Here is a 21,601-nt window from a genome sequence, read left to right as displayed (position 1 = left end):
AATAAGTTGGTTTCCCTGAAAAAAGATTTATCATGTAATCAAGACAGAAAGGTCAAATTTTGGCAACAGAAATTGAACAAATTTACTGCAAATACAAAAATGTCAGCAAATTAAAGTAGTGGTGCTGTGAGATCCAAATTTAATATCTTGTATGACTTCCATGAGCTTGAAGGACTGCATCCATGCGGTTTGGCAAGGATTCATACAATTTATTGATGAAGGCTTGCAGTGATCAATTGATTCAGGCTTGCAGTGATCATTTCCAGAGAGAGATAACTGATTTAATAGTGGTTTGGAGGAGGGAAAGGAAAGTATTGTGTGTAATTTCAATGCAATTCACTATCCTGACAACAGAGGGCTGCTGTGTTTAAGGAATACACCAAAGACAATACTCAAAGGAAAATGGCATAAATTATATAAAATATGCAGAAATATGTCTGCATCTTTCTTAAAAATTAAATGATTTGTGGCAATACAGTTTCTAAAATAGTTTTTGTTGGCAGGTCATAGCAAATTTATTAGAGCATAAAAATCTTGAGTTTATTTCTTTAATTATTTGTATGGCAAAAAGAAAAAAACCCTTTCCTGTTTTCTGGATAAAAGCAATTGATACAGCAATATGTATACACAAGAACAGCATACAATATAACAAATGCCAGTATCTGATTGAAATACAGTCCCTGACAAAAGTCTTGTCACCTATCTATTTTGTAGAAACACCTGCTATTAACCTGACTTTTAATTAATCAATGGGTGTTAGAAAAAGCTCATATGAAAAGCTAAAACCCTCCCAAATGATGTTTAATGCACTGAAATAAGTTGGTTTCCCTGAAAAAAGATTTATCATGTAATCAAGACAGAAAGGTCAAATTTTGGCAACAGAAATTGAACAAATTTACTGCAAATACAAAAATGTCAGCAAATTAAAGTAGTGGTGCTGTGAGATCCAAATTTAATATCTTGTATGACTTCCATGAGCTTGAAGGACTGCATCCATGCGGTTTGGCAAGGATTCATACAATTTATTGATGAAGTCATCAGGAATAGCAAAGAAAGCAGTCTTGCATGCCTCCCAGAGTTCATCAATATTCTTTGGTTTCGTCTTCCATGCTTCCTCTTCCATCCTACCCCACATATGCTCAATGATGTTCATGTCTGGTGACTGGGCTGGCCAATCCTGGAGCATCTTGATCTTCTTCGCCTTGAGGAACTTTGATGTGGAGATGGAAGTATGCGATGGAGCACCATTCTGCTGCAGAATTTGGCCTCTTTTATGGTTGGGAATATAAGAGGTAGCTAAGATTTCTTGGTATTTTAGACTATTGATGTTGCCTTCCACCCTGTAGATCTCTCGCACACACCCCCATACTGGATGTAACCCCAGACCATGATTTTTCCGCCACCAAACTTCACTGTTTTCTGGGTGAATCTCGGATCCATGCGGGTTCCAGTAGGTCTCCTGCAATATTTGCAGTGACTGTGGTGTAATTCAACAGAAGATTCATCTGAAAAAATCCACCTTCTGCCACTTTTCCAGCGTCCATCATTTTAGCAGGCTGTGGGCCTCGGCAAATGCCACACGATTTTTCAATTGTCTTTTGTTTAGTACTGGCTTCTGGGCACTGATTCGACCATGGAGGCCATTTCGAGACAGAATCCGACAAACTGTTCTGGTTGACACAGGGACTTCAGGTGACCAGGTCTCGTGGAGCTCTGCTGCAGTGGAAAATGGGCTGGCCTTGGATTTTTGAGCCAACAAACGGTCCTCTCGAGCAGTTGTCTTGCGGGGTCTGCCTGACCTGGGCTTGTCCAAAATGTTTCCAGTCTCTTCAAATCTTTTTTTATCCTCTGTACTTGATGCTGAGACACATTGAAGGTGTCTGCCACATCAGCAGTGGATCTGGATCTCTTCAGTCTCTTGATAATCAAAACTTTAGTCTCAGGGTGAATCTTAGGCATGTTTGCAGAGGTCTAGTTGCAGTTGATGTGAAGGTCTAGTGTACTGGGGTTCTTTTTATACACACCTGAGACCTAATTGATCCATTATTAGTCACAGGTGAAGCTCATATGACAAGGCGACAACACTTATGTCTTTGCAAAAATTGACTCAATGGGCTTTACCAAGCTGTTAATATCAGAATACTTTTTGACAGTTTTGTTTTGCACTGAAACATTATTACAAAAGCTGTTGGGATTAAAATGAGCCATTTCTTGTAAAAAAAAAAAAAAAATCTTGATTAGAAATATATTTCAGCGGCACTTCAGGTCAATTTGTACACAAGCGACAAGACTTTTGTCAGGGACTGTATTCAATGTGCTCAGATCCTAAATCAGATTTGGACAATTAACTTGCTCAAGCAAATTTAGGGGTAATACAAGCGTAGATATGCCACTCTGCTGCGATGTTTCTGGAACTCCATGTCACGTGGAAGCTGTGTGCAATGAAACACAAACATTTGTCAGAAATGTCACCAAGCGTTAACATCTATACAGTACCTAAAGTTGTAAATGATCAATACAACATACGCATAATCAGTTGTCAGTCATTTGTGGGTTTTTACCTCTGTTCGAAGTGCTTTTCTTTCAAGCGTGGGCACTCTGGCCCAGTCTGGTGAGCCAAACTTCATCGGCCATGATACCCTCTTACTTCCTGTGCCATCAAGCATGTACGTACCAGGTCTGCAATTTATTATTTAATTAATTCTTTAAAAAAAAAAAAAAAAAAAAAAAAAAAAAAGTGCATAGACAAAATTATAAGCATAATTGTGGGTATATATCACTTACAGTGATGCTTTGTAGGAGCAAGTCTAATATGTAACTTACAGTAAGTCTAACCTCCATTATTTCAAATTTGCTGTTAAAACACTGGAACAAACATCATTTAACAAAGTGAGTCTGTAACGCCATTTCATCTACTTTACTCATAGTTCTATACTGTATATTTGACAAGCACCTAATATAAGTATATGACAAAACTCCAAATCCAATAATAACTTGGATGATAACTTTTGAACTTGTAAATGTTTAACAGTGTTATGAATTGTCTAATATGTCCACACAAAAAATAATAAATTCTGCATTTTAGCAGACCAAAAGTGATCTTTTAGGTTTATATGGTCTAAGCAGCTGAGTATATTAAGTATAACTCAAAAGAAGCTCACCCAGGGTTGCAGCTGACTCTAGCAGACTGGGATATAAACCTCGGTGTGGTGGAGTTAAATGGCGTTTTTATTTCAGAACAACACATTTGTGACACACTCCAGTCCTGCTGGTATTGCTGAGGTGATGGAGTGACTGTCTGAGGGGGGAAAAATGCTATAGTTTTTATTTGTATATTGAATTACAAGGTTAAAACCAACCAGTCAATATGTAACCAGTAACTCTTTTAACAGTCCAAAAAGAGTGGCAAAAACATTTTTTTACTACACTCAAAAACTTTGACCACCACATTGGCTGAATTTCCACACAGACCATCTGTCACCTGAACAAAGAACAATAAACAAATCGATCATAAACCAATAGATCAGTTCAGTACACACTCAAATAACCACTCTGTATAACTCGTATGCAGAAAAGCATCTTAGATCACCTTAAGGCCCTTAAGTTCATCTTAACAATGAACTTGGCAGAAATTGGCAGCTCTTGGTTCATTGAGACAACTCTATAGAACAGCAGAGTGATATGAAGTTGGTGTTCTCGGCAAAGGTAAGCTTATTTAATCTTAACCCCAGTCTGTACAGTCTTGTGGCAGAACCTGTACACTGTAGAGATGGCATACAGGCCTTGGGGTATTACGTCTTAACCTTTAGTGGTAATCTAGGTCACGGACAATGTTCACCCTGGGACAGCCATCTGGGAGAAGATGTTTACTCATGTCTGGCCACAGTGTACATTATAATGCTTTACTACACTTTCACAAAATTGAGCCCTGCTTGTGACCTCTAAAATAGCAGATAACACCTTGGTTTTCATTACTGTTTTCGCTCCTGGTCAGAACACTACTGCACCACCCTCCTCCCAAACATGTAAGAAATTACAGATAAATGCACTCAGATTCCACTCCAAGATACACATCGAAAAGAGCTCATTCCTAAACAGGCTTACGTATCATAAGGGAATACTTTTAGAACTACAAATGAATAAACTTGAATCAAATGTTAGTATGGGAGCGGCAACAGGACATCAAGGATCTACGTGACCGCGATTTCCATTTAAAGTGACCATTTGGTTGATAACAATTGTTAACCAAGCCAAGGTGTACTGTACGTGACCATGATTAACATTTAAAGACATCCGGCTAGACAAGAAGTTGTATCCATTCCTGTTTAACAAGTAAATAGAAGCCCTTGCACATGGGTCTTTTATGTCTTTAAGCGGAAGCGGGTTCACTATCATTTTATGTATATTTTATTTAGAGAATTTTTACTCTGAATCTGTAACCTGTGGTGTATAAATTCCTTTATTTCTTTTTTGCTACACACACACTTATAACTAGATTGACAAAGCTGAATTTAAGTAACGGAATTGGCCTTCAGACTGAAACAGTTGTGCAATTCTTACTAGTTCCTACGTGGTGGTTTTGCAATTAGCATTCTATCTGTTAAATTGTAGGCCATGTGTTGGTAAATCACAGAATGTAGGCAGAAAGTGCTTGCATTAATATTGTCTGTGACAAATGACTACACTGAAGGTTACAGCGATCAGCGTTGTTTATCATCTTAATTGGATAATTGTTTATGTTTAATATGGGCATTTAGAGCTATGCATAAACTTTTAGCGTTTTCTCTCAAAGTTTTGGCTAAAGCCTTTCATACTATATGTTCATATCCTGATTTCTTCCAATTGCCAACAATATAAAGCTTCCAACTGAATAGTTCATAAACTGATTATGTAAATGAATGTTTACAGAACTTATTAGAAATTTTAAATAGGCATCATATAAATAACCAAAACAAGCAAAATAATTTAGATAAGTTAACTTAATATTTTTCAATACATTTCAGGTTTCTACCTCCATGTTTTAGGATTCAATACCTGAAAAGAGGGAAGGAAGCGAGGAGCAGTGCGGGCTGCAAAAGTATAGCCTTTCTTACTCTCCGGTCTTCGTTCGAGATTATAAACAATCGTACCCACCTGAGATCAGGAAGGAAATGTAGAACATTAATTGGCATTAGTTATCATTAAGAAATTGTTTAATTGTTGTTTCTCATTACCTTGAGGAATAAAGCAGTGTTAGAAATACAAACCTATTAGAAATAGACAGTCTCTTAGTGAGCATTTGTAATATGTCTGTCATGTTATTACTTACCAAACCATCTATCTGCAGAGAATAAAGATATACCTTTATTTGTCAAACAGTGGGGAAATTTCTAAAAAGGTTTACTCTTGGTAGACCAGACAAAATAATTGGATCAGGATACAATAGTCTTATTCACAGTAAGGAGACAATTATTGTGTTTCTTTTTATTTTCAAGAATTTCTCTGATTTCTTATAAAATTTTGCTAAACCAGACTTGTATCTAAATTATCCAATAAACGGTCAAAATGTTTTTTGAAGTGAAAAAAAAGTGTCAGTAAAACTTCAAAAGATGCCAATAATATTTTTTACCTAGGTGGCTGTAAAATATTTAGTTCTTTATTTATTTTACGTCATTTTACGTGTTGTCTGTTGGCGCCGCACATGGCAGCCACTGTGCTTTGGGCTTATGTATGCAGGGACTTATGTAAGGATCCTGTTTGTAGACTTCAGTTCTACATACAGTACCTTTAACATTCATTTATCATTCCAACACTCCTCCATCAACACCACTATAAAAAAGGCCCAACAAAAGATGTACTTCCTTAGCCATTTGAGGAAGTTTAACCTGCCACAGGAGCTGCTGAAGCAGTTAGACTCAGCCATCATCGAGTCTGTTCTGTGCACATTAATAACTGTCTGGTTTGGCTCAGCTACAAAATTAGTCATCAGAAGACTACAGAGAACAGTTTGGACTGCTGAAAGGATTATTGGTGCTCCTTTGCCCACCCTTGAAGAACTGAATATATCCAAAATTGAGTAAAAGCTCTCAGAAAATCACTCTGGATCCCTCACATCCAAGTAATCCACTTTAGAACTTTAACCATCTGGCCGGCGCTACAGAGCCCCAAATACCAGCACAACTAGGCACAAGAACAGATTATTCCCCCAGGCAGTCTACCGCATGAACAATTAAATGTTCCCCCATTAAGCAAAAACAATGTGAAATAATCTTATTCATTTGTTACAACCTCCATCCTAGTACCTCCCTACATCTCATTCTACTCCATTCTATCACCTATAGCACTGGTAACTGAACATACAATTTATTTATTTTTAATTGTTTTTTTCTATTTGTATTTACATGTGTATTTTATTATTCTCATCATATTTGTATTGTCTGTGTGTTATTGTTGTCTCTGTGTACTAGACGCGTATGACACTAAAACAAATTCCTTGTATGTGCAAGCACACTTTGCAATAAAGCTCCTTCTGATTCTGATTCCGATTCTTGAAAACATGAAAGTGATTCCTAAACTGAGATGGCAATCTGATAAATACCAGCCATATGCGTTTATTCAACATACTTTTATAGATCTCAGTTCTTATGGGAAGGCTCTCCACTAGATTTTAGAGAAATAGTGAGGTCTACCTCAAAGATGCAATTTATACAACTGAGCAGTTGAGGGTTAAGGTCCTTGCTTAATGGCCTAGAAGTAGAAGCTTGGCGGACCTTCTGATCAGTAGACTGACACTCAGCTACCACTTTGCTCTGGGAGTCAGGGCTCTGTGCAGACCACTTGAGAGCTTTCACTCCATCCTTGACAAACCATGTCTTCATGAAGCTCAGGGTCATGTATGGTCATGCTGGAACATGTTTGGGCCCCTTAGTTCCCGTAGATTCTAAATGGTATTAATATTATACAATATAACACGAGAATTAAGCCTTTACAATTGCATAGTTCAAACTTTGCGGCAACAGTTTGGGGAAGACAAACATATGGGTGTGATGGTCAGGTGTCCTCACAACATGGTCCTTGGTACTCAGACAAGATCTTAGATCTGTTGTTGGAACCTTAATGCCTTGCATATAAGGTCTTCTATAGGTCTGTCTCACAAGATTTTAGATAGTAAAAAGGTAATAAAAGTGTGGGTACAGTGACAAAGTACAACTCTTTGTCTGTAAATAACATTACTAAATTGAATTTTATATAAACCAATATTGTATTTATGGTAGTAAAGATATATTCTTTTAAAATATATAAAAATATATTCTATTAAGTCTCTTGACCTCAACATAATATTGTTGGGACAATAACAGATATGAGATCAATTATTAAAATATATTTTATATGTTCTAGTTTATATGACATTTGCTACTAACAAGACATTGATTATTGAGTTTAGTACCAAGATAAGGACAAAATGTTTTTATACATACCACATGGTTGTCATAGCAGCCAGGGCCAGGCGTGGGTGAACTCTGCAATGTGAGCATCTCATTCCCCATGCGATTTGGTGCACTGTGAGTTGGAAATATCTTCCGCTCCTGGCGGCTCCCAAAGGTCACCGTAGAAACTTTTGCAAAGAATTTGAAGACATTAATATGAACTTGGGTAGATTTTGGGATTAAAGTGTGGCTACAGGTTCCCATTAAACCCAAGAATGAACACAAATTAGAAAGTGCATGAATCAAGTCAAAATATATAACCCTGCAACGGTTGAGTAAATATACTTGATAAATATTCTGATATATACCCTCTGATTAAGAAGGATGATATACACTCACTGGCCGCTTTATTAGGAACGCATGTGCACAACGTACACGCGTACAATTATTCAATTCAGTTTGATTTATTTGTATAGCGCTTTTAACAATTTCCCATTGTCTCAAAGCAGCTTTAAAGAAGTATGGAAACAGAAGAGAGAGAAAAAGAAATACATATATAGTAATAGTAATAATAATAAGAAAAAAATATGAATAAAAATAAATAAGTGAATATATACAATTAAAGATTACAATTCATTTTAAAAAAGATTAACTTAAAATTTATGATACTATATATCTGTCCCTGTCTCTAATGAGCAAGCCAGAGGTGACGACGGCAAGGAAAAACTCCCTGAGATGACATGAGGAAGAAACCTTGAGAGGAACCAGACAGAAGGGAACCTCATCCTCATTTGGGTGATAATTATGTAATCAACAACACAATGCATAAGCAAGAGAATGCATAAACAAATCAAGAACTCAAATAAACGTTGACATCAAACAGTGTGGGCTGAATGTGATCTCAGAGACCAGAATACTGATTCATATTCCTGAGAAACTGGATACGGTCTAAACTCATCCAGCTCAAGAAATTCAGCCATTTGAGGCATAAATATTTACAAACAAACAAAGGCTTGCTTACGTGCATGGTTGTGTTCATTACGCTGCTGCCTCATGATTGGCTAATCAGTACTGTAGCTGATTGTGTAAGTACATGAATGCGTGTGTGTGTACAGGAGCTCCTAATAAAGTATCGTGATATTTTCTGCTTTATCTAAAAACCTCCAGTGTTTTACACCTCATCTAGTTCATCAGTTTGATTAAATAAGTGAAATGCGACGTAGCTCTAGTTTTGGAGCAAAGCCCGGTTAGCCCTTTAAGGAAAACACTGTACCTTACTGAATTAAAGATTTTAAAAAGTATAATAATAAAAAAAATATATCAGAGTGTTACCTTTATTGCGTGCCGCCATTGATTTCCTGTTTAGCGAAAACAATGGTAACCATGGTAACAAGGTCACAACGGGTCAGTTACCAACAGGTGTATGAAGGCATTTAGGACGTCAAGGCATTTTATCCGACAGTAATAAATAAATCTAATTAATTCATCTTGATTAAAATTCTTGATTTCATTAATTAAAAATAATCTTTCGGTATAAAACCTACGCAAGAGCTTTCTGTACGTGTATATATATTTACCACACACGCACACACACACACACACACACACACACACACACATACACACACATCTGTACGTGTATATATATTTACCACACACCCATACACTCAAACACACACGCACATACACACACACACACACACACACACACATCTGTACGTGTATATATCTTTACCACACACACATACACACATCTGTACGTGTACTGTATATATATTTACCACACACACACATACACACAAACACACACACACATACACACAAACACACATTTGTACATGTACATATATTTACCACACACACACGCACACACACACATACGCACACACACATCTGTACGTGTATATATATTTACCACACACACATACACTCAAACACACACGCACATACACACACACACACACATCTGTACGTGTATATATATTTACCACACACACACACTCAAACACACACACACACATCTGTACGTGTATATATATTTACCACACACACATACACTCAAACACACACGCACATACACACATCTGTACGTGTATATATATTTACCACACACACACAAACACACACGCACATACACACACACACACACACACAAACACACATCTGTACGTGTACATATATTTACCACACACACACAAACACACACATACACACACATACACAAACACACATACATACACACATCTGTACGTGTATATATATTTACCACACACACACACACACACACACATACACACACACAACTGTATGTGTATATATATATATATATATTTACCACACACATACACACAAACACACATACATACACACACACATCTGTACGTGTACATATATTTACCACACAAACACACACACACATACACACCTGTACGTGTACATATATTTACCACACATACACGCAAACACAGACGCACACACATACACACATACACACAAACACACACACATACACACACATATCTGTACGTGTACATATATTTACCACACATACACGCAAACACAGACGCACACACATACACACATACACACATACACACAAACACACACATATCTGTACGGTTACATATGTTTACCACACACACACATCTGTGCATGTATATATATTTACCACACACACACACACATGCAGTACACACACTCACATGTGTGCATGACATGGGTGTACATGACGTGTGTGTGTGTGCATGACATGGGTATACATAACGTGTTTGTGTGTATATGAAGTCGGTGTGAATGACGTGTGTGTGTGTGTGTGTGTGTGTGTGTGTGTGTGTGTGTGTGCATACATGACATGGGTGTACATGACGTGTGTGTACATAACACATAAGCAGCATGTATATTTGCTTGATTAGGAAGGTGGTATGAATATGTAGATGAATATGTAGAAAACAGTATTTCATTTTACCACAAAGACTGCATTTATAACAAAGTATTCAAGGACTGTGCAGTTATTTCCTTAATAGATTATCAATTTAAGTGCACCTTCCTTGTCTTGGCTAATTTGTAAGAGCAAATATTCGATATTCAAGATAAAAGCCAAGGCTTTTCTATAAACACATTTACTGACAGAAATGGTCTCTAAGTATAACTTCTTATTAAGAATGAATAAAATGGCTTTTTATTTATTATTATTTATTCTTATTAAGAAATTATACGTTATTATTAAGAAATCTCTGCTTACTGTAGCATTAAGGCCTTACATTTTCCCTGCAGAAACATGAGACATATGCAACTGTTTTGTTGCAAGTTTGTCTACTTCACCCATACCTACTTAAAAAAAGCAGTCATCAGTGCTAATTATGGACGCACATACAGAAGAACATGTTCCAAAGGGTGACCTTCTGATCAGTTTTCAAATGTTTTCTGCTTTCAACAAACATCTTACAGCATCATGTTGGTGTAGAATTATTGCCAGTGATAGCTTTTACCATGGTGGCTCTAAAATAGAGAGGAAAACCCCACTGCTACTCATGACAAATTGATTCACTGAATGAAAATCGGCTGATTGAGAGGACATGATGGCTTATGATTAGCATGCTTGCTTCACACCCCCAGGCTTGGGAGTTCAATAGCTGTCTCTGCCACATGTGTGTGGAGTTTACATGTTCTCCCAGTGCTTCAAATTGTCTGTAGTGTGTGAACAGACAGAATTGGTGAGATTATACCTTGTGATGGGTTGGCACCCTGTGTAGGAAATGTGGTATAGAAAATGAAGGGATATACACATTACAAGATTGATTCTAATATACAGAAAATGTCAGTGATTTTACACAAAATCATAAAAAGACATCGCATCATAACTAGCAGCTACATCAGACTTAAGATGTTTTGTGAATAATAAACCATACTATATCTATGATATGCTAACCCAGTTTTATATTTAGATTCTTGGTCATATTTTTTATGATTTCTTTGGGTTGGACAGGGTTGTAAACTCTATCTTTTCTAATCCCTGTGATAAAACACACAAATACCTGGAGTTGTCTTGTCGCTGCCTCCCACACAATAAGTCAGTAACCAGAAACATCACTTTTGAATTTATTGCACATTTTTAGACAACAGTTTTTTTCAAAAGTAAAAAAAATGTAACATTTAATCAGTATTGCAATAAAATAAGTCTCCTGTTATTAAAATTCAGAGAAAACTGTAGTGTGTGAGGATAAGGTGTGCGTAATAAGCTGTGATGTGTATATTTAATCTCATACTTCTTATCCTTAATACCGTAATAAAAAAGTGAGAATTTATGATGTCATACTGATGTGATGTGATGTCGGATGTCTCCAAATACTTGGATATTCAATTCAATTTATTTGTATAGCACTTTTAACAATTCACATTGTCTCAAAGCAACTTTACAGAAGCATAGAAACAGAAATAAAAAATTTAATGTTTTAAATTAAATTAAATTAAATTACTGTTTATGTCTAACATTTATTCCTAATGAGTATGCCAGAGCTGGAGATAAGGAAAAACACCCTGAGATGATATGAGGAAGAAACTTTAAGAGGAACCAGACTCAGAACGGAACCTTATCCTTATTTGAGTGACACTGGATGGTAAACAATGTAAATGTAAATAATTAGAGTTGAGTGGAATTGTGCAACCAAGAGCTCCTGAGGAACAGGTCTGAGTTCATTACAGACTTAACACTAATTCCTTCCTACCTAAATTTTCATAGGTGACTCATTTCTCAAACTAATACACACATATTTAATGTTTAATGTTTTGCATAATGGCTCATGCGTTCATGTGTCTGGTTGATAACTTTCTAAATGTATTTTGTCCATGTTTGCAGGGATGAATGAGGGTTTTTAATGATTCTGAAGATATCTGTACAAACTTAAGAGAACATGAAGATATATAAATGATGTTTCATTCATTTATATATACACATTTTTATCTATGATTTAACTACAAGATTTATCTATCTGAAAACCATTACAGTATAGCCTATAAGAAAAAACAACAACAGACGTTTGTTCAATATAAATGTCTCAATTTAATTAGCGTTTGGTCTTCTATCACTTACCATTTTACTTCACATAAACATCTCTTGAAATAGGGGATAGGCAGCTTTAGGGTTCATATATAACCTTCAAGTATGAATTTCTGTTCTTCATGCTAACATAATTCATAAACACCAAAATACTCAGGTTAAGATTTATACAATTCTGAAGTTAGATCTGAACCGATTAATTTATACGTGAACTTACATAAAAGCTGGCAAGAGTAGAATTCTTCAAACAGGAAGATGTGCCTCCTACCCCAAGAACACTGATTTCAAATGGTGCTAGATGAGTTACAGAAACACTCCAAGCCACCATGTGAAACCAGCCTCCAAGAGAAGTTACTACAATCCCCAATCTCCTCATAACTCATTCTCTGTTCACTGCTGAAACAAAACATTCAATCAACTTTATACACAATCTTACAGCACAAACTTCTTGCAGTTGTTTCTTTATAATAAAATGGCATAAAATGAGACAATTAAACATGAAGCTATTAAGGAAAAATTTATAGCCATACTGTAGATCCTTTAACAATATATTGATTTAACTAAATCATAGCTACTAAGTTCTGTGCCAGAATCTTGTATATATAAAAGCTTTTGTGAATTTTTTAGCTGTAAAAAACTGCTTGTTATGCAAATGCCCAAGCTTCTCACACCATTAAATTAAATGAAAACAAACAAAAACCTCTGATAGAGTAAATGGGGCGGTAAAATAACCTGGAGTTAAACAATTAAATAAAGCTGACAGTTTACTGTTATTTTACATTCACAAATACACAGATTTTATCACTGCAAATCACCAGGCGCTGTACTATGAAGTTGCCAGTGTACGTTCCTGCTACTGGTTGCCATGGTAATAACATTTATCAGTGGGTGGCACAAGTAGTATTCCAAATCAGTTTTATAACTGATAAAATTAAACACTCAGGTGTGAGATTTGGTGTCAGTATATAAAATTCCGCAGTGTATATATGCATAATATTGTCCTTTTTGCCACGGATAACATGCGCTCTACTGTCTTCACTCCCATTGTTGTTTGCTGCAACATGTTGCTTTATATTTGCATACAGTTAAACTTTTCTCAACTTTGTTGCATTGCTGAACACACCCACATCTACTGTAGTTGCCATTGGATACTGTTAGTTGTGCCAACAGAAGTCATCAGCTTTTCTTAAAAATGAGCCTCCTGGAAACAACTCCCAGAAGTGGTTAAAGATACAATGAGGACAAGGAGAATTGACACTCTGGTTATGAAGAGGATCCTTCTGCACAGGATCAATGATTTGAGCAGAGCCGGAGTGTGGCCAGTGATGTGTCTTCTCATTTCACTCTCAGGGAACTGGGTTACATACGTCTGAGGTCATGAAAGGGCACGGCAAAAATTGCCACAGGCATTCTACCACCCACAGCTGGAGAAGCCATGGAGAAGCCATTCTCCGGGCCTCAGCCCCTGCCTCAGCAGAAGCTTGCTCCCTGATCATACACTCTGGAATTTAAATCGTTCTCAGCAAGACAAATCTAGTCTCTACCTAGGGAAAAATCTGGTGCACCAAAGGTAGCCCCTGAGTTTAAGGAGGAAGTGCTTCAGTAGTAGAATCATAGCCCCCCTCTTTAGGCAATCTGTGTGCCATGAAAGACAGGAGACCGTTCCCCGCCCCTAGAGGGAGGCGTCCTTTGGATGAACAATGTGACGATGATGCCCTAAGTGTGTGACCAAAGGTGAGAACCGGGGTCTATCCACATAAGTAGGACATGAAACCTGAGTTGAAATGGTCCCATATGTAGCAGACCCACAGAAATAATATTTGGGCTCTACCAACATGAGCCGAGCAACCTCTGCACGGCAGAGAGGCATTAGCCTAGCCGGATGTCCTTTATGACAGAAAAGATGGAATCCCCATGCAGGAGACAGACGTGCCCATGTCATGGCTGAATCCCAAACTATCCCAAAGAAGGTAGTTCTATGAGAGGGAGAAAGCACACACAATTCTGGGTTGAGCCTTAGGCCTAGGGACCTCATGTGGGCAAGCATGGCATCTCAATACATGGCTGCCAAATCCCTCGATCGAGTCAAGATTAGCCAGTCATTTGGATAATTGAGTACATGGATGCCCTGGGATGCAATGATGCCAGAGCAGGTTTCATGCACTTTTTGAGGTAAGTGATAAGACTAGGCCTAAAGGGAGAACCCAGCACAGGTACATTTCACAAAGTGAACCTGGCAAGACTTGTGTTTTAGCCAGACACCTATGTGAAGATAGGCAACCTTCAGGATTATTGTCGCTAATCAGTCCTCGGACCTGTTCAACTGTGGCTTGCTCCTCATTGCCCACATCGAGCTCCTCAGAATCCGATGCAGTAAATAATAATTCCACATTCGGTTCAGGAGATATTGCAAAACTAGCTCCAGGAGCTGACGTGAAGGAGTTAGGGGCTTGGCTGGAATACAGCCAGACAAGTGTGAATTGAACTTAGCAAAAACGCACATTTTTTAAAAATGTACAGTTATCCAGAGCAACTTATGTCTTATTTTATACAACTGAGCAATTGAGGGTTAAGAGCCTTGTTCAGGGGCCCAGCAATGGCAGCTTGGTGGACCTAGGATTCAAAATCACAACCTTCTGATTGGCAGACCAGCACATTAACCACTAGGCTACCACATCCCCATATTTTATAATAAACAGCATGAAATCCACAGGCTGTTTTAGGAAACAATTCAGCGACTGCCCATCATTGTCCACATCAAGTTCCTTAGTGTCCGATGCAAACGATAATAATTCCCCGTTCGGGTTGGAATAAATTGCAAAGTGAGCTCCAGGAGTTGAAGCGGAGACATTAGAGTCTGTGGTGAGCACGAGAAAAAGGACTCACAGTCTCTCGTTCCATTTCCGCTAACTCAACCTGCAACCTCCATGACTGAAGCTGACGCACTGTCTTGAGAGACACAGAACTTAGCCTGTAATGCAGCCAAAGTGGAGATTGCAAAGAGCAATTGCTCGCAATGCACACAATCAGCTTGCCATGATAAAGAAAAAAACACCCTAGTCCTTTTCTGTCTTCTTACTTATACTTAATGAGACAGAAAATTTACACCAACATACACAGAGCACTTCCTGAAGACAAAGAAGCCGGAGTAATGTGATGTAGATGTCATTTTACTGTGCACTGCTTTGTCACAGGATAGATTGATAGACTTAGCCAATAGATTGGCGTGATTTCACACACAGCTTTAGACACCGCTTTCGCAAGGAGCATTCTCTTAGCGTCAGCAATGATGCAGCATTGAGTTCCCTCGAAATGGAACACAATACACAATTTGCAGTATTGCTGTTCATTTGTGATGTAAAACAACGTGTCACAATAAAAGGCAAACCCTCAATGCACGGCTTCTGTTTTGCTTTAGCACTTCATTGAAACAAAAATCACAAGTGAATTGCTTTTTGTAGAATTAAATGCTGAATGTGTGTCAGAAGTGATACCTCCATGTTGAATTTGTGTCATGCTGCAATGTAATCACGCTTCGATCAGTACATGGGGAGCAGTTTAATCAGAAAGCATGAGAGCAGGACAATAACGTCATTTTATAGTCTTGTTGTTTCTTCACTCTTACTACACTAAACTCTTAATCAACATGTGTTTAGAAATAACTAATCTAATTTGTTAATGTGACTTCTTTGAATAAATGTAACTAGCTCAACAACACATTCATCTCACAGCAGGACCTATTAGTTATCCGATTTCCTACTTTCAGTTGTTCTATATTCAAATATCAAAAAACAGACACTTGTTTATTCTTAGAGTATAGTTTATGTCCTAGAGTAACCATCCAGCCACTCTAATCCATTTTGTGTTTTTTTTATGTGTTTCTTTTTTAATGTATGCATGATTTCAGGGGTTAGATCATCAGCTTTTTTCTTTTTAACTGTATACAAAGTAGGCTTGATGTATTAATGAAAGTTTTTCTTTAATGTGCTTATTGCTGACATCTGGTGGTCAATTGTACAAAGTGTGTGCGTTTTATATAATACATATTTATGTACATACACATATTTATATACATATAAATATATTTATCTTTCAAATATATTCATTTGTTTTTAAACGTGCCTGTGTATTAAAATTACCTGTGAAATTTGGTCCCACATTTATCTGCACTGATTCAGCAATAAATAATTAATGTGTTTTTCGTTTCAAATTAATTTTTTCCTTTATTCATTTGAAAAATGGCTCACATCGAAAGGTTTTTATTTCTTCTGTCTACTAGAGATTGTAAAAATGTATTAATTTATTTACATTTATTATATTTAAATATTTAAAAAATATTATAAATATTTTAAATCAAGCCTATTAGATTTATTGATGGAAATTATTATTGATGTACAAGATGATACGTGATCTTGTAGGTTTATCTCAGCTCACACTGTACTACTAGTTGCAACAGTGGGGAGATTTTGACTAGTTGGGATCGTGGGAAAAAACAGCAGAAATGCAAATATTTCAGACTAGAAGAAGCTAATTCTACAATCATCTTATTGGAAGAGGCTGAACTAGACTCCTTTTCAGATGTTACTGAGGCGGGGCAGTGGTGGCTCAACTGGTTAAGGCTCTGGGTTGTTGATTGGAGCTGCCACTGCTGGGCCCTTGAGCAAGGCCCTCAACCCTTCCTGCTCCAGGGGCACTGTATCATAGCTGCCCCTGCACTCTGACCCCCAACCTCCTCAGTTGGGGTATGTGAAGAAAAGAATTCCACTGTGCTGTAATGTATATGTGGCGATAATAAAGGCTTCTATGCCCCGTTCTATTCTATTCAATCATCCAGGAAAAAATGCCCCAGATGCTGCTAGCATCCTCCATCCAAGGGAGGCTTGTCATATAAGGACTGCTCTGCTGACAGCATGGCCAAAACATGTGCACACCTGACCAATGCACCTACATGAGCTTGCTAGAGGTTCCCATTTCAAAACTATGGGCATTAAACAGGAGTTGGCCAATTTGATTGTCTTCAACAGCCTTCATCAATCTGAAAAGGTTTTTTACAAGACTTTGGAGTATCTATTGTGAAAATGTGCTCATTCATTCAAATTAAGGTTTTTGAAGAACTGCGCTTCAGCAGGCAGGCTTGACTTGCAATTGATACTCCAATTCATCCCAAAGGTATTAAACAGATTTGAGGTCAGAGCACTGTGCAGGGCACAGGAAATCCTCCACAGCAGACTTGTTCTAATAGATATTGCTTTGTGCACCAAGGCAAATCCAGATCAGGTTGTGAAGCATGATTCATAACTGAAAGAAAAACATGCTTCCACTGCTCCAGAGTCCAGTTTTTTTGTTGGTGTTCATTAGTCTTTAACCACACTACTGAATACTGCTACTACTATTACTACAACAACTACTAACATAGCATATAAATATTAAGTATAAATATAAATGCAGAGACCAATGCTCTACAGAAAGCAGTTGAGGGTTTTTCCTAATTTAGTCTGGTTTAATTTCCTTGAACATTTTTGTTTCTAGATTATTCTATATTATGCAGACAGCATAATCTTGTTTACAGTAGCAAAATACATAATCCATGTCTTTTGGTATGGATTAAATGCAGGATGTTTCTATTCCTGCTATACAGATAAGTATCAAAATATTGAATGTGGAAGTGTTTACCTTGCTCATTATGGGCTTACCTTGCTTTAGACTCCTGAGGTTGATCCCAAGGTCCAGTTACTGCCTGTAGAATTTTACATGATGTTTTTTTCCAAGCAGACAAGGCTGATGAGGTAACTGATAGGTAGGGGTCAAGTTGACTGATAACCGAAAAATATCTTGCTTTTGCATGCACTCATTTTGTTACTTAAAACAAATAACAAATGGGACAATGGGTCCAAAATGGGAGCCTAATGGGTCCAAAGGTTACAGATCATTAGATAGAGAAACCACTGCCATCCACCATCCTAGATCCTGTTTTGACCAATCCATAAAACACTTTTGTCTGTGTTTTCATAGACTATTCCACTAAATATGTCAGACCATTTCTCTGTGTCATCACTGCTACTTCTCTGCCCCTGACTGATACTGTAACATTCATAAGTAAGGTCAAAATCCTTTCGCCATCTTCTATTACATTTCCATATTACCGTCTTCTCTGAGAAAATAAAGAAAATGCAACTTTACAGATATTACAGGCACTGTTTACCTCATTTTCTTCTTCTCTTCTGGGGAATTTTTCGATAAACTTTGCACAGAAGGTCACCACCATTCAGGCACTCACTTCAGTCTTCATGTCCAAGTGCCGGGTCACTCACATTCTGGTCACTGAAATTCCACTGAAAGCAAAGCAAAACTCGACTCCTCTATCCTCATCCTTCTAGACCTGTTGCCGAATTCCAATCCAATTCAGCAGATTTGTCTGACCTCCTTTTTCATAGATCTGCAGTATCTTTATCAGATAGCATAGAGAGGCATGATTACCTCACAGCCTCGTTACTGGAGCACCCCAGAAGTTAGTTCTTGTTTCACTTGTTCTCAATCATCATTTCTCTTCTGCTTGGTTAAGGTTATGGTTTGGCTGAAGCTCTTCTTCTTGTTCTCTCTTCCTATAAGCTACTTGTCTGGAGTCAGTGACCCGATCACATGACTGTGACCGACATCATTTCATTTCTCTTCTGCTTGGTTAGGGTTATGGATTGTCTGAAGCTTATCTTCCTGTTCTTTCTTCTTATAATCTACGTGTCGGGAGTCAGTGACCCGATCTCAACTGTGACCCACATCACTGTTTTGCTTTGTTTTACTTCCACCTTCTTAGTGTTTTGGAAGAAGACTCTCTTTCAGATAAACATTCCTGGATGAAGATTAATCATCATCTGAAACTTAATCTTTACAACAGAACTCTTGGATACTGGACGATTGAATCACCATTGACACTGTTAATATCCCTTAATGACACATATGGCTAGATGGTGTGATTTTACAATAATTAAAACTGTGCCTTTTCCAGGACACTTTATTTGCAATATCCTCATACTGAACATTCTTTCAACACCCAGTAATGTTTGGCTTTACTCTTCTACAGCTACAGTACACTACATGGCCAAAAGTTTGTTGACACTTTAATCTGTCCCTGAACCAAAGCCACAGGCATTAAAATGGAGTTGGTCCTTCTGTTGATTCTATAACAGCCTCTACTCTTTTGGAAATGCTTTCCAATACATTTATAATGTTGCTAATGGGACATTATGTTGTGCCTATTCAGCAACAAGGGAAGTCTCTGATATTCCATTTCATGCCATTCAGATATGTTGACTCGTGTTCTTGCACGCCTACCTTAGCAAACCATGACAGCTTGTGTTGTACTCAGGCGAAGTGTCAAAACTCCGTGTAGATTTATGTAAAGCTGCATTCTTGTTTAATATCTTGTTTAAGCAATAGACAAATAACTTTTATTTTAACATTAAATGCCAGGCTCATCTTCCCCCAAACTCTTTAGACAATATCTAGGATAAGTTACTTACTCTGAGGTTGCATTGACTGTATTATACAAGAGTTATTTTCCTAGAGCTTGGTGTCAGATTTTAGGCAGATTTTAGTCTTAACATGATATGTGTACAGTGTAACTGCTACTAAGATCACTTGCCATAGCTTAAACCCTGCATGAAATTAAAACATCTTACCTCTCTGGGATGTTTTTTAGTCCTGTTTCACAACTAACTTGGACAACACAACACTACTGCCAGATGCAGCTTTTCCTTTTTTGTAATCATAATGATTAGATGTCTCCATAGACAGACACTGGGAGTAAAATAGCAAAGAGTTCAGTAATGATGAAGGTTACACTGTCATATGATGCCACCTGTTTGCCCCAGTCAACTGTAAGTGTGAAATGCAAACATCTAAATGTTTACAACAACTCAGCCACAAAACAATAGATCAAGAAAATGCACAAAACAGAGGTGTCAAATGCTGCGAGCGTTGCAACACTCACGAGAGAGTGCCAGAATGCCTCTGAAAGAAACATCATGTTAAGAACAGTGCTTTGAATGCTTCATGAAATAGTTATTTATGACATGGTTTGATGACCGTGGAGTGGAAAAACTCAAGTGGCCTCCACAGAGTCTGACCTCAACCCCACTGAAAACCTATTGGACAAAGTGCAGTAACACTGACTGAGAGCCAGACTTCTTGTCTAACATTAGTGCCCAAGCTCACTAATGCTTTTTCAACTGAAAGTCCCTTAGACCTACTTCAAATCTTATGGAATAGTTCTCAGACGAGTTGAGGCTGCTGCAGAGGCAAATGGGGGACCAAGTCTATGTTAATGGCCATGGTTATAGAATAAGATGTCCAACAAGCTCATACAGGTGTGATCTATATACTTTTGATGGAATTATAATAGAATATGTAAACTTGCCGATGTAATACTTTGAGACCTTGAGACAATGTCCATTGTTAAAAGCGCTATACAAATAAAACTGAACTGAAATGAATATTCAAACATTCTGTTTTGCAAAAAGGTAGGACTATGAAGTAGTTACAATGATCAAAAGTCAATGATTATTTATCCAGATTAATTATGGAACTTGACAAATATTAGTTAAATACTGAAACTGTGAGATGATATAAAAAGATATGCTTGACAATTCTGTTTGATGCATGTTCTTTTAAAAGCATGTAAATGAATGTATATCTGATTTGATTCTGCTGCATTTATTAAATAATGGTTTTATAACTTACCACTTCGCATAAAAATCTCTTCACTAAGTAGGAGGCAGCAGAAAGGTTCATGTCTCTGCTTCAAATGCTGGATTCTGTCCTTCATTGTAACCGATTTCAAATGGTGCTAGAAACCCCTAAAGACTCTGAACACCAGAAGAAATCGGTCAGCCTTGGTGACAGGACATGATCTCGATGTTTAGGCATAGGATTTGTAGTATAGTAGTGAATTTAAACTTGACTCTTCAAAATCGAAAAAAGACAAAACATGTAGGTTTTTACAAACTGTAGGACGTTTCTCCCACCCCAAGAACACTGATTTCAAATGGTGCTAGATCACTGACAGAAACACTCTAAGCCACCATCTGAAACCAGGTTCCAAGAGGAGTCACATTTATCCATTTCTTCTTTTTCTGCTGCTCAT

At 37.5% G+C, this 21,601-nt stretch overlaps 1 protein-coding gene across 3 annotated transcripts; it reads right to left on the bottom strand.

The window, feature by feature from the left end:
- Window positions 1–536: 536 nt before the first annotated feature.
- Window positions 537–21,479, bottom strand: LOC132862525 (ciliary microtubule-associated protein 3-like). 3 transcript variants are annotated; one of them, XM_060894577.1, is made up of 6 exons: window positions 21,199–21,479; window positions 7,458–7,594; window positions 5,035–5,133; window positions 3,162–3,298; window positions 2,562–2,679; window positions 537–2,432 (listed from the first exon to the last, which is right to left on the bottom strand). In XM_060894577.1, the coding sequence occupies exons 1-6, from the start codon at window positions 21,281–21,283 to the stop codon at window positions 2,364–2,366; spliced, it is 645 nt and encodes a 214-aa protein (XP_060750560.1). In that variant the 5' UTR covers window positions 21,284–21,479; the 3' UTR covers window positions 537–2,363. The 3 variants fall into 3 exon arrangements, with proteins under 3 accessions (XP_060750560.1, XP_060750563.1, XP_060750561.1); XM_060894580.1 differs by lacking the exon at window positions 21,199–21,479 and adding an exon at window positions 8,739–8,798; XM_060894578.1 differs by lacking the exon at window positions 21,199–21,479 and adding an exon at window positions 8,428–8,464.
- Window positions 21,480–21,601: the final 122 nt, after the last annotated feature.

Source organism: Tachysurus vachellii, chromosome 19, assembly GCF_030014155.1.
Source record: "Tachysurus vachellii isolate PV-2020 chromosome 19, HZAU_Pvac_v1, whole genome shotgun sequence".
Lineage (NCBI taxonomy): Eukaryota > Metazoa > Chordata > Actinopteri > Siluriformes > Bagridae > Tachysurus > Tachysurus vachellii.
Note: the sequence above shows the minus strand (reverse complement) of the source record. Positions and strands in the feature narration are given on the sequence as shown.